Here is a 12,636-nt window from a genome sequence, read left to right on the forward strand (position 1 = left end):
CACAGGTTTCCCCCTTTATTGCTCAGTGCAGATCTCCTCTGGTATCAGTGAGCCTGGAACAGCCTCTCTGTCCATTCCAACCCTTCTCATATCCAGTCTGTCACTTACAGGAACTTTGGTTGAAATTAATTTGCCAGCTTTGTTATTAAAACACGTTTCTGTTGAGATTCCACTGTGCTATGTGGAGCAGTAGCTGACTTGGCCACCTTGGATCTATTCCTTCCAGTGGAGCTCCCTGGGATGGTGAAGTCCTATTTGCACAATAAATACCCATATTGAAATTCTAATGAAAGGTGTTATTAGCATGAAAGTGGCTTGTTCATGAATGGTCCAGTTAAAAATAATTGAGTCAAATTCTTCTTTTTCTCATACCAGCTTAGTTTCCCTCTGAGTGGGCTGGACTGGCATAATTGAGTGGAGGATCCAGCCCATTAGTTCAGTACTTTCATTCAGTGGGTAAATACCCAGTCCCTTAAGCAGGGAATTAATAATAGGGAGTAGCATACCAAATTTCCCATGCACTGGGTTGAAAATATTTTACACAGACCATCTTTGAAGTACTGCACAGGCAAATAACTTGGCTTATTAGCATATGTTTCATGTACTCTCTATGAAAAATAATGTTTCTAGCCAAGATTTTTTTTGTAATTATCTTTCAGTTAGTTTTTTGCACAGCAGTCTGCCAGAGTCTCTTTGTTCTACCCTGTTTTCATTTTGGCAATGTATTTTCTTCTGGTCTTAAACCTGTTCTCCTGTAAATTCATGATCACACTGAGAGAAAAATCCCCAAGTCCTGAGGCTAGAAAATGAGTTACTAAAATGATTTCACTTAGTCAAATATAGTCTGCTCTGAATAGGAAAGTATATTTAACCTACTTTTATCAAGATTACATTATCATGCCTTAAAATATGTTTATCCTGTTGAGAATATGTCCTGTCTGTTACATGATTCAGGGGAAGTTTTCTCTGGAAACCCATGACATTTTGCAGCCTTTTGTTAATGTCAACCCTTTGCTTTCACCATCTCACCTTCCCTCTTACACTGGGAGGGAAAGGGAAGCTGCAGTTGAAGGGCAAGAAGCACAGGAGGGTGACCATTTTTCCTGATTCTGGATCCAATCTGATTGACCCCAGTTTCCCATCAAGACTTGTATTGGCCTGATCTCAGGTGACTGGGATGGAGTGGCAGCTTTTGATATCTCTTCTGCAAAATGGGAATGGTAGTTGGCCACCTCCAAATGCACAAGAGGGAGAAGCTTTATGTCACCACCTCACACTGCTGTGTTTGATAGGGCAGATATGTTGCTTACAGGGATCCTACTCTGAGCATTTCAAGCAGAGTTTTGGAAGTAGACTTCCTTCATGAAGATGAATGTGACAATTGGAACATTTCAGCTCTTCTGTTTCAAATCACTGTGACCTTTGAAAAGCATGAAGAAACTGTGCTCTGAGCTGTTGATTTTGTTCTCTTCTATTTTATCATTAGTCTCTCACTTACAGGGTAGATTAGAAGAGAGGCATTTGGTGATGTGATTTTCTTCTCTTGCAGAGCTCTTCAGAATCTGTCAGACCTATGTGCTAGGCAGTGAATTAATTCTATTGCTAAGTCTGTACAAGTAATCTTTTTAAGCTTTGGATAGATTTCATGCTGTTAAGGTACTGTATGTTCAGATACTGCTATGACATGGAAACAAGTGTGACCACACTTCTCTGTTAGAAATAGTTTAACTGTGGCTGACACATCTCCTTTGTGCTGCACAGGTATAACAGAGCACACAGTGAGCTGCAATAATCTGTTCATTCCTGCTATTCTCTGTGTAACAGAAGGATTTTTGTGTGTGCAGCTGCTTGACATGTGTATGGAGAACTGTGGCCCAAGATTCCAGTCTTTGGTTGTGAAGAAAGATTTCTGCAAAGACAAGCTGGTGAAATTACTGAACCCAAGATACAATCTGCCAATTGACATGCAGGAGAAAATCTTGACCTATATCAGGGTGAGTGTTAGAGCAAACTGTAAGTGCTCATAGTGTCTCTGCTATATGGGAAACATTTCATGGTGCAGCCCATTTCTGTACCATAACGTGTCCTGGGAACCTCTTCCTAGAGCAGACCCTGTTCTTGCTGCTGCTGCTTCACACAGGAGTAGCACAGACTGGAAGACAAAGGCAGACAGCTGGAAAAGCTCCACCTTTTCTATTCCCTCCCCAGTCTGTGCACGTGCTGTGGCTGTGGCTGCACTCAGCCAGCAGGATGAGCTTTTGTGGTTCCTCCTGCTTTGAACGGAGCCATCCAGGGTGGATGTAGGGAATGAGCTGCTTTTAGGACCTCATGTTTTAAAAGCATTTGTCTGACCCACTGACTGACCATTTCTGTCACTGTTTTGTTCCTGACATTTCAACACTAGACGTGGGCCCGAGGTTTTCAAGGAATGGTGGATGTGAGCGAAGTAAAAGAAGTTTACCTGGAATTGCTGAAGAAAGGAGTGGAGTTTCCATCCCCTCACACCAACAGTGGTGGACCTAAGGTGAGGATATACAGGGATACTTCAAGAGCAGGATATGTTAATTGTTTGAGCTCTGCAGACAAAGAAGGTGTGTTTGGTTTGGGATTTTTTTTAATTAAAATGCTTCAGGGCAGAAATGACAAACCTACTTAAGCACGTGAGCAGGAATCGGTTTCAATTATAACAGCTAAGATAACAACAAAGAAACCTGACCTATATAATAGTTTATTTTATTTCCAACCACAGATTAGTGGATATATTCTCAAAAATTAAGCATCTCTGTCTTGAGACTTTTGAAGATTTGGCCATGCTATTTACTTTAAAAACAAAGAGTGCTGAGTGCTCCAAACTTGTCAGCTTCTGAAAGCCTCAAAAAAAATGAGTAAGGTTTTCACAAAAACACATACTGTTCAGAACATGAGCTTTATCTATCCTTAAATCAAGAGATGTAGAACTATAAAAAAGATTATTATCTTTGTATCTCTCCAGTTTTCACAGTCCATACACAATAATTTTTATTTAAGCCTGTGTGATAGGTAGCACTGTGTAGCATCTAGAACATTAAATATAAGTATGGCTTAAGCATTGGACATCAGCTGAAAATACAGTACATGTTTTAAAGCCCGTTTTTCCTGGTTTTTTATTCTATTATAAGAGTTTTCACAAGAGTTTTGGGCAGTGTGAAAGCTATCCACCACAGGGTGAAACCTTGCAATATAGACCTAGATGCCTATAATCAGTGCAGACAGGAATAACTCAGATTTATCCTGAGTTCAATTTGATGGCTGAATAGTGGAGTGCACAAAAGCTTATGTATTTGAAGGTTGTTTGACCAAGCTGTGTGAAGAATGCTCTCAATAGACAATAATTTATTTTCCTCGCCAAGTACAGCAGAGATTATTTTGTCAACCACATGTATTTGACAGTTAAAATCTGGCAAACCTTCTGTTGATCTCAGCAGCAGCAGAACTGAACAGAGTTTTTACCTCAGTCTCTAGGAAGTGAAAGACCTGTACTGTGTATTCCTTTGCTGGCTGGGTTTGGATTTTGGGGTTTTTTTTTTTAGCAGTCAGATCAAATACAATGCAGGTGAAGCTTTCTTCAGGCAGAGTGTTCCAGGTTTTCAATCCAGAAGGCTTTTGTTGTTCACCTTCTGCAGAGCCCCAGACTCAACCCCCCAGCCTTGCTACTGCTTCCAAGTGTGATCTCATTCTAAACTGTCCTTCACTGTAAAACTGCAGTGGCACTTGGGGAGGGACTCTTGGCTGTTGGATGGCTCACGAGTTCCTTGCTAGCCTGTTCTTTAGCCATTTCCACTTTATCCTGTGATGGAATTTACTTGCAAGCCCTTTCCAAAGATACCTGAATTCCAAGCCTCATTTCATTACAGAACAGCCATTAGATTTATTTTTGTAAACAGACCTTGCTCAACAAATTCCCTGGGAGCATTGATTATGAGAAAGCTGCTGCCCAGTTGCCTGGTCTGACAGGGATGATCCTCTCTCAGCAGGATGTCTGCAACAGTCCTTTTGTTCACCCCAAGCTCTGCTCTTTTGTCTTTCCACAGACACCTCGGTCTTCTACAAAGTCATCACCCTCCTCTGCTTGTCCTGCCAAACGTTCCTTCCTGCCTCTTCCCACGGGCCCAACGCTGTTGTTGACTCCAGAGCAGGTGCAGTACTACAGGTTTAGAGCAGGGCAGGTCCACCTGAAACATGCTGTTAATGTGTGACTCCAGTAGCCTGGGTGCTCAGGCCGCTGAAGGGACCATCAGATCAAGGGATACAGCTCTAAATTCATGGGGTTGGGTTCCTGGAATCATTTACTCAAGTGTGTGACTATCTAGTCACGTCTTACAGTGCTGCTATGCAGATTGATAAAAACTGCTTCAAAGGTGAGTGAGAAAGCCAAACTTACTTCTACATAAGGCTTGTGTGAAAAGATTGTTCTGAAAAGCAGGAAGGAAAGGACAGTTCACTTCCATTCCTGCCTCCCTGTAGCTAACTAAAAGGAGTAAGAGTGACATTAGTGAGAGGGATTAGCTGCAAGGAAAACAAGTAGTGCTATCAGGCTTGGATCTTAGTTTGATTACACATAATAAAGCTGAGCTAATTCCATTCATTTTCATGGCATGTCACTGGAGTAAAATAATGCTAATTAGGCTCATATTATACCTAATGGGGAAGAAAGTATGTATTAGGGGTAAGAATTATTCTACTTGATCTGCTCACCTACTCAATATTCTCCTATTGAATTCAACAGATTGGGAAACTGTACAGTGAACTGGATATGGCAAAAATGAACGTGAGAGTCATGTCATCAATATTAAAAGAAAATGCTCCTGGCTCTGAAAATCCAGATGATATGAATCTTTTACAGGTATATGATAATTCATTGGTGGGGCATGTTGATTTGGTTAAAGCTGATTTTAAAATATGCTGGGTCCTGTCTTTTAACATCTGGATTCGGACTGACAGATGGAATCCATCAACATGTTTCAGTCTCTGGTTTTTGCTCAGCTTTTCTTTCGTCTCCTTCACCTGCCCCTGACATCGAGATAGTCAGGAAAAGACAATACAGCTTGCAATGCAAATTTAAGCTCTAGGGAATTCCAAGGGCAAAGGAATTTCATAATGGAGCGTTCTCTGTTAAGCATGTTCTGTCAAACAGCCCAGAGAACATTCCAGTAGAACGCAGTTGCCTTGTGGGAAAGCAGGTGATGACACAGTCTCGCTCTCGTATCTGTCCTGCAGTTTTCAGTGCTCTCTTTGTTATTACCAGTACCTTGGAGGCAGACTGAAGGCCAGTGAGGAATATGAAGCATGGGCTTGACCTCAGAGATTGGGAGCTTGCTGTGCTACAGGTGAATCCACGTGCTCCCAAAGTGTAGCCTGAAGGAATTGTATTGTGATAGTCCAGTTCGGATTCGACAGTGAACGTGTAGATGTTCCTTCTGTGATATCCTTTCTTCTACTTGCTTATGCTGTGTTTTCTATTTTAGAAATTAAACATACAGCATTACTTTAGCATTTCAATAGTGACCTATGTCAGTGGAAGTCTTTCTGTTCCATATTGTGTGCAAGAGCTTAAAAAGCTTTTATCACATCCTTCTGTTTCTAAACTTACCTCCAAACTTCTATGATGAGGATGCATTTTTAGCAGTTTTACAGCACTAAATGTTTTGGAGAACTAATCTAATTTTTGCAAGCCTTGAGTGCACTTCTTCTGCCCAGTGTAGAAATTTTCCTTTGCAAGGAACCCTTATTGAGTGCTGTTGAGAATACAGGGGTTTAATCTGCTTGGCCACCTCTGTCCAGTCCATGACAAGGTAAATGTTTCTGGTTGTGAAACAGGAAAAATATGTCTCTCCTTTCCTGTCTCCTGCTGTGGCCCTTCTGCATGTGGGTGCAGAGATTCAGTTGCCCACAGTAAACCAGTGGATTCCTATTGACACTCCCAGTAATAAAATTGTTGGCAAAAGGTTGAGGACAGGGTGTGGAGTTCCCATATGTGGGAGAGTGACTGAAAACTCATTCCTTTCACTGTTGTTCTTTCCGTTCTTTTTCCCCTGTGCATGGAGTGGAATAAAGCATCAAGCAGGGCCACCCTGTTCCTTGAACAGTGTTTACTGTTCCCTTTTGTTTGTGGCACTACCTGGTTTGCTTGGATTAGGCTTTTGTTGTCAGAGAACAAAGTCCTTTATTAAAAGAGCTGCTTGTTCAGGCTTTTGAGTGAGTTGGAGACACTGATTTCAGTCCTTTTGACTACATGGAGTCTCCCAATAAGTGCTAAAACAGGGTGAGCTTGATCAGTGTAACATGTTTTCAGTTCTTTATCTTCATTAGTGGCCGGGCTCCTCCCTTTCTCCACCCTGTTTTGGACAAGGCTTAAGATATCAGATCTTACTTGAAATAATGTGCTGGCCAATAACAGTAGTTAAAGAATAGCTCAGTGTCAGCCAAGAAGAGTCACAAACTTTTGTGCTGGATAGTGAATAGATATACTGGATGGACGTGCAGGAATGTGGGTCCAGAGCAGCAGCTGGTAAGAATTAGCACAAATGTATGGGAATCACTGATGATTGTTATTCCAGCTGCTGCTCCTTCATTGTAAAACTCTAGTTTTTCAAAAAAGGAGAGTGCACGAGGAGCAAAGCCTGGCAGATCCATGCCTGAAATGACTCAATTTCCTTCTCTCTGGATTATTGATACCTGCAAAGGAGCCAGTCTGCTTGTGTAATGGAGCCGTAAGAAATACATGGTTTTTAAATGCTGATCAGGTAGTAAAGTGTGGAATCTGAAAGGTTTTAAATTTAATTACAGACATTAAGCTGAATAGGGTTTTGTGCATTTTATCCTGGGCTATGAAGATACAGTACTGAAAAGTACAGCACTCTATAATCCTGACACAGATTTGGCAAAGGGGTGCATATTTTCTTTTTACATAAGTAATTTATCTCCGTGAAGTATGTGGTTTTTTGAGGAAAAATCAGATCACTTTGAAAATAATACCAGAGAAATTTCTGGATAGCAGTGTGCAAATAAAGTGATTTCCCCCCACCATTTTTTGTTTTTTTAAGTGGAGCCAGCCAGCATTTGCAAATGAAGGGGAAGAAAAATGTTGGCTGAGTTAAAGTTCCTGTTGCTAAAGAATTTGTTTCTTTGAACATGCAAAGTTCTACAGAGGAGAGTAATATAAACAAACTGTGTTCTATTTCAACTGGTAATAATGCAAAGTTTTGCTTGATGAACCCTCATAATTCTCCCATCAAGTGGTTCTGTAAGGTTTGTGTTACTTTCTCAAAAGTGCACAGGTGAAATGCATCCAGACTTCCCCACTCAGAGGAATAGTTAGAGCTGGAGACTTGTGTCACTTCTGACCTTCAGGTCACTATTGTCTTTTCTTCAAGCAGACACTGAACAGGATTACATCCAAGCATCCTGCTGAGTTTAATCAGCTTCAAGCAGAATCAAATCACATTTGCTCTACATCACCCAGAGGGATCTGTGTTATTTTGCCATGTGTAATTTAGACTTTAGAGACAGATATATCTTTAGAAATGAAGATGGGTCAAGAGGTAGGGGTCGGGTAGGAGTGCTGGCTGTGGTGGTGGGAGTCGTGAACCTGCACTGCAGAGGTCAAACACGTGAACATTGTGCCATTTGCAATTCAAGCAAATAGCACATGTGGTTTGTGGAAATTAAGGAATATTGCCTGTGAGTCTGCAACGCTTGAGTGTCTTATCATTCATCTCCAGAACTGGCAAACTGAGAGATCACAGTTACAATTTAGTCATTTATTTTTCTTTCCTTGCCTCGGGCAGAAACTGTATAAGACCTGTCGGATGATGCAGGAGAGGATCATGGAGTTGTTGGTGACAGTGGAGAATGAAGATGTGATAGTTGAGTTAATACAAGTAAATGAAGATCTGAATAATGTCCTCCTGGGACATGAAAGGTAAGTACAGGGTCTCTCTCCTCACATTTGGAATCCTAACTGAATTAAGTGCACTTAGTGGACAGATGGTCCCTAGTGTTGATCCTCCACATGGGACTGATTTTATCCTTAAATCCAGAACAGAAACATGATTGCAAAAAGAGGAAGTTATATATTTGCCTTCTTCTCAACACTTCAGGAGTGGTTCAGGAAGGTAGTTAGAAAACCATTAGAATGGAGTAAAAGGAGTTAACAGCATAGACAGTAATCAGATGGAGGCACACAAACGGGATTCATTTTGGAATTTGACACTCCTTTTTGGCAGTGCCCAGTGAATTTGTCATCAGCCTGCTGCAAAACCTTTGGTGTTGGTGACGGTCCTTATCTCTGTTAAGTGTCTGTGCTTCCAGGAAGGAATAGTTGTCCTCCTTTCTAAGCAACTTTGACAGCTTTACTGCAGGAACTGGCCATGGAGCAGCATTCTGCCTCATTGCACACCTAAGAGAGTCACTTGCTGTTCTCAGCTGGATTGAAACACACTGTTCTGCTTGTCTTACAGCAGAAAATGTTTCTTTCTTTCACACATGAAAGCACTGCAGGGCTCCTGTTGGCATCCTGGGTGTTTGTCTGTTAAGGCATTGGTAGCATGAGTAGATGCCAGCAAAACTGAAATTATTGGTAAACTCAAAATTCCAGTGTTAGCCCCCAAAATATCACATGAGTACACTCATGGAGAGTATTCAGATTTAATAGGAGCTACCCCTCCATCTTAAGTAGTTGATCTCTTCCATGGCTAAGAAATGTTCTAGAAATCATTCAAGTGCAATGGTTCATGATTAAATTTAGCAGATTTATAGAATTCAGTCATCTTTTCTTTTTAATCCTCTTCCAAATGATGCACTGAAAATATCACTAATTCTTCTAAGTGTCATAGGCCCAAACTTTGGGCCTAATCTTGGCAACATTTAGTTGTCATTTATTCATTTATCCCTAAATCTTATGTCTGCAGTACTGTTACCATAATTTACAGCAATTGTCTTTCAAGAACTGTGTTCTCACTTTTTGCTTGAAGAAGTTTTTCTTTTTAAAAAGCAAAAGAGGAATTCTGTTCAGCATTTGTAAATCCACTGATGTCAGAGGTGGGCTTACATTTTTGTTACATCTGATGAATACTGGCAAGGCCAGGAATCTCTTGAACCGTGAATAGAAGCTTGTGGGCATAATTTAACAAATTCCTTATGAAAGACCTGGTGGTTGAAGGACTAATTAATTTGCCATTACGAAACTGGACAGAAAATTCTGCATTCTAATACTATAATGTTATGGTTTATATGTAATGAGTCTTCCTGGGTGCAGATCCATTGCACTTTGGAGTTGATAAAGTATGAAAATGTATTTAGTTAATTTTGTGTTGCAGATTTGTCCTTTGGCTCTCCCTCTGAACAATGAGATGTGCAAAGGGCAAACTGATTTTAACGAGCTGCATCTGTTTCATACTGTGGGTATTGTTTGAGGACAAGTCGTGCTGCATTCTCTGTTTCTCATTATTAATGTGGAATCCAAATTAAATCCGGAGCAATCTCCGTTGTGCAGCAAAGGGCTCTTGTGTGTAACAGTGCTTCCCTCTAGTGTCTGTAGCTTCTCAGTCCTTCCTGGATTTCAGAGAAACATTTTGTGTTCTGCAGTTGAAAAGGCTTTTTCCTTCTGTTCCTCTGTCCATCTGTGTTCTCTTTCTGGGCCTCACTGGTGCAGTAACACTGAACACTGTAGACAGTCTCGTGTCCATGTCACTCAGGGCTCTTGGTGCTGAAACAGAGTGACCTTCTGGACGCTGAATGTCACTTGTCTGGGTCTCTTCTGGCCCCACAGTAGCACTGTTGTCACTCAAAGTACACACACATTTATGCAGGTAGATGTTTTGTTTGTTTGTTTCCTTTTTTAAAAAAAATTATTTCAGATTTCTGAACTAATGAGAGGGCTTTGTGCCAGAATAGGTACGTGGTTTGTCCTGGGATGGCACGAGGGACTGCAGGGAGCTGCCCAGAAGGTTTCCTGGGGCTCAGTTGGAAGAGTGTTCTGGTCAGGAGGAGCCAGATTTGGTGCAGTGTGTGTTCATAGTCACCTATCTGGCATGAACTGGGCCAAATCATTGTCAGCTGTGCCTTGGTTGTGTTTTGGAACAAACAGAGGGTTTTCTCCAAATGTGAGCCCAGGAAAAACCAGGTGGTGTTAGTGCAGGTGATCCCAGGAGCACAGCCCTGGAAGGGGAATCACATTGTCTGGGCAGGGACAAGTGCCCAGAGACACCACCTGTAGTGCTTGTTTGGTGCCTCTGGACTCTTTTGATAATCAAACTTTATTTAGAACCAGTTTCATGTTGTTACAAATGACATCACAGAAATGTAAGAATGAACATTTAACTCTGCAACTTCAACAGGTTCTCTCGAAACAGAGTTCGTTTTCTGGAGAACCAGAGAATACAACGTGAACGTGAAGAGGTAATTATGGATGAACTCATCAACTGCAGGGCTGCAAACATGCCTTTTTCTTTTTGTTGTGAAGAATACCCTTTTGATACATGCAGAATTTTATTCTCTAGTTGAGAGGTACAGGAGACAACACACTGATACTACTCTTCCTGATCTTCCGAAGTTTCACTTGCAGAATTACATGCAAATTCATGTAATTAAAATACAAAAAAATGTCAAATCTGAAATGGAAGCTTGGTCAGGAAAAATGAGAGAGAGAGAGATCTATTCAAATGCTGGTTTATTACCTCTCCAGCTAAGCACAATTATCTGCCATACACAAAATGAGAAACCATAATGTTTCTTTTCATTTGCTCTCTGTTAAGAATTTATGAACTGAAATGCTGTTGCACTATCAGAATTTGCTGTTGCTGATGGGTTTTTTCCCTGACTCAAAGCTTTTTCTGAATTGTGAATAATGCAAATCTTTAATGACTGTCCTTTATTGATTGATAATTATGGTTGTTAATTATATTGCCCAAAGTAGTTTTGCACATGTTTCAGCTTCTGCTAAGCCATAATTGTGTAGTCTAGGACTCAACATGAAAATGCATTATGAATGCTGAAAAACTGCTGACAATTATTAAAAAAAGGTAGAAGATGTTCTTGTTTTCCTTGAAAAGTCACTATTACTACAGACTGGTTACGTAGGTGGATGGTTTTGCTTGATGGATGCACTGTTGGATTAATTAATAGTCCAAATGGTGCTCTCTGTGCATTTTTATATTATTCAGGAGTCTCTGAGTTTAAAATGCATCATGTTTTAATTATTTAATTTTCATCTGGTGTGACCAAACCTGTATGATTCAAGCATTTGGTTTTATTAAGAGCTTCGGTTGGCTACATTTTTAATGCCAACACATTCACAGGAGGAACAAAGGGAACCTTTTTTTGGGTCCTAGGAAATATTGTTGTGATTTTGAACTTTTCCTATCCAATACAGGACAGAAAAAAATCAATCTCCTAAGAATGTAATAAATCTAAGTATCATAAATAAGTAGCATGAAAATAATTGTACAGGATCAATCAGAAGATCGATATCAAACTGTATCTAAACAAGTTCACAGTGGCTTTTTAGAACTGAGTCCTTTCTGTTTTCTGCATTAGAACTGGTTTTCTTTATCTTTTGAAACTGATGTTTTTCTGGAATGCATTTTTTATTTCATTAGCTATATTTCACACACACACACAGAGTCCTGATCTTCTCTCATACTTGCCAATTTTTAATATTAAGATTTTAAAAGTTTGTGCTCTGTGAAAATAACAACGTTTTAAAATCTATACAAGTTCCTTAAAAAAAAAAAAATGTACCAAAAAAACCCCCTTAAAATAACTTACCCTTTTTTAAATGTTAAGCTGTACAGGAAACAGCCATCTGCTCCCTCAAGTGATCTACTTGGCCTCTCCATAGATTCTCCACCTCCTGTGGCAGCAGTGGTGCAGGCTGACTCTGCAGTGGCTCCTTCAGGCCCTAGTAAGTGGTAAAAATCCTTTTCCCTTGCAGCCTGCTCTCCTAAAACAAGCCAACAAGACCCTAGTGGAGGAGTCAAGAAGTTTCTTGCAAGAAAGAAAACAAAGATGCTCCTTAACTTCAAGGATGCTCCTTAAATCTTCTTAAAAGGAGAATTGATATGGTTACCTAGGGAAAAAAATGCAAGGTAGTATAAGGTTCCCTGTAATTTGTTTACAGGGGAAGCAATAATCTTTTTCCCCCATTATGTACATTTGAGTAGTAGAACATGCTCTGTTTTCTACTCCAGTGGGGCCTGTAAAACAGCCTGGGAGTTGCTTGTTCTTGGAAGGCTTGGAAGAAAGAAACATGTCCAGAGTTTTTTTAAGGAGGCACTTGGTATTAGAAAGACTTGGCTTCAGGTGCCCTGAATTACTGTTTGTAGAAGCCCCTCTTTTACCCACTCTAAGAAAGTCCATATACTAAAGTTAAAGGTGTGCATATTCCCCCAGGAATAAATGCCTAGAATTCCATTTTAACCTTTGAGAAATAGTGAAAAGAGCTTTAAGTGGTATCTACCATGTAGAGCACTACTGATGTTGTTCTGGTATTTTAAGGAGATAAATGTCTTGGATCTGTTACTTCTCAGAGTTATTAAAATTTTGCCTTTCATGTGATAAACAGCAATTCACTTCAGACTCTTTATAGGCCTTCCAAAC

General features: G+C 40.3%; 1 protein-coding gene across 3 annotated transcripts in view; it reads left to right on the top strand.

The window, feature by feature from the left end:
• The window catches only part of TOM1L1 (target of myb1 like 1 membrane trafficking protein), a 33,845-nt gene that overhangs the window by 17,183 nt on the left and 4,026 nt on the right, over positions 1–12,636 (top strand). For all 3 annotated transcript variants that reach the window (XM_032707032.1, XM_032707031.1, XM_032707030.1), the window contains exons 4-10: positions 1,845–1,994; positions 2,405–2,524; positions 4,071–4,175; positions 4,766–4,882; positions 7,827–7,960; positions 10,377–10,437; positions 11,824–11,941. In XM_032707032.1, coding sequence (XP_032562923.1) covers positions 1,854–1,994; positions 2,405–2,524; positions 4,071–4,175; positions 4,766–4,882; positions 7,827–7,960; positions 10,377–10,437; positions 11,824–11,941 — 796 coding nt within the window. In that variant the 5' untranslated portion in view covers positions 1,845–1,853. The remainder of the gene's footprint in view (positions 1–1,844; positions 1,995–2,404; positions 2,525–4,070; positions 4,176–4,765; positions 4,883–7,826; positions 7,961–10,376; positions 10,438–11,823; positions 11,942–12,636) is intronic.

The sequence above is a fragment of the Chiroxiphia lanceolata genome, chromosome 19 (assembly GCF_009829145.1).
Source record: "Chiroxiphia lanceolata isolate bChiLan1 chromosome 19, bChiLan1.pri, whole genome shotgun sequence".
Classification (NCBI taxonomy): Eukaryota; Metazoa; Chordata; class Aves; order Passeriformes; family Pipridae; genus Chiroxiphia; species Chiroxiphia lanceolata.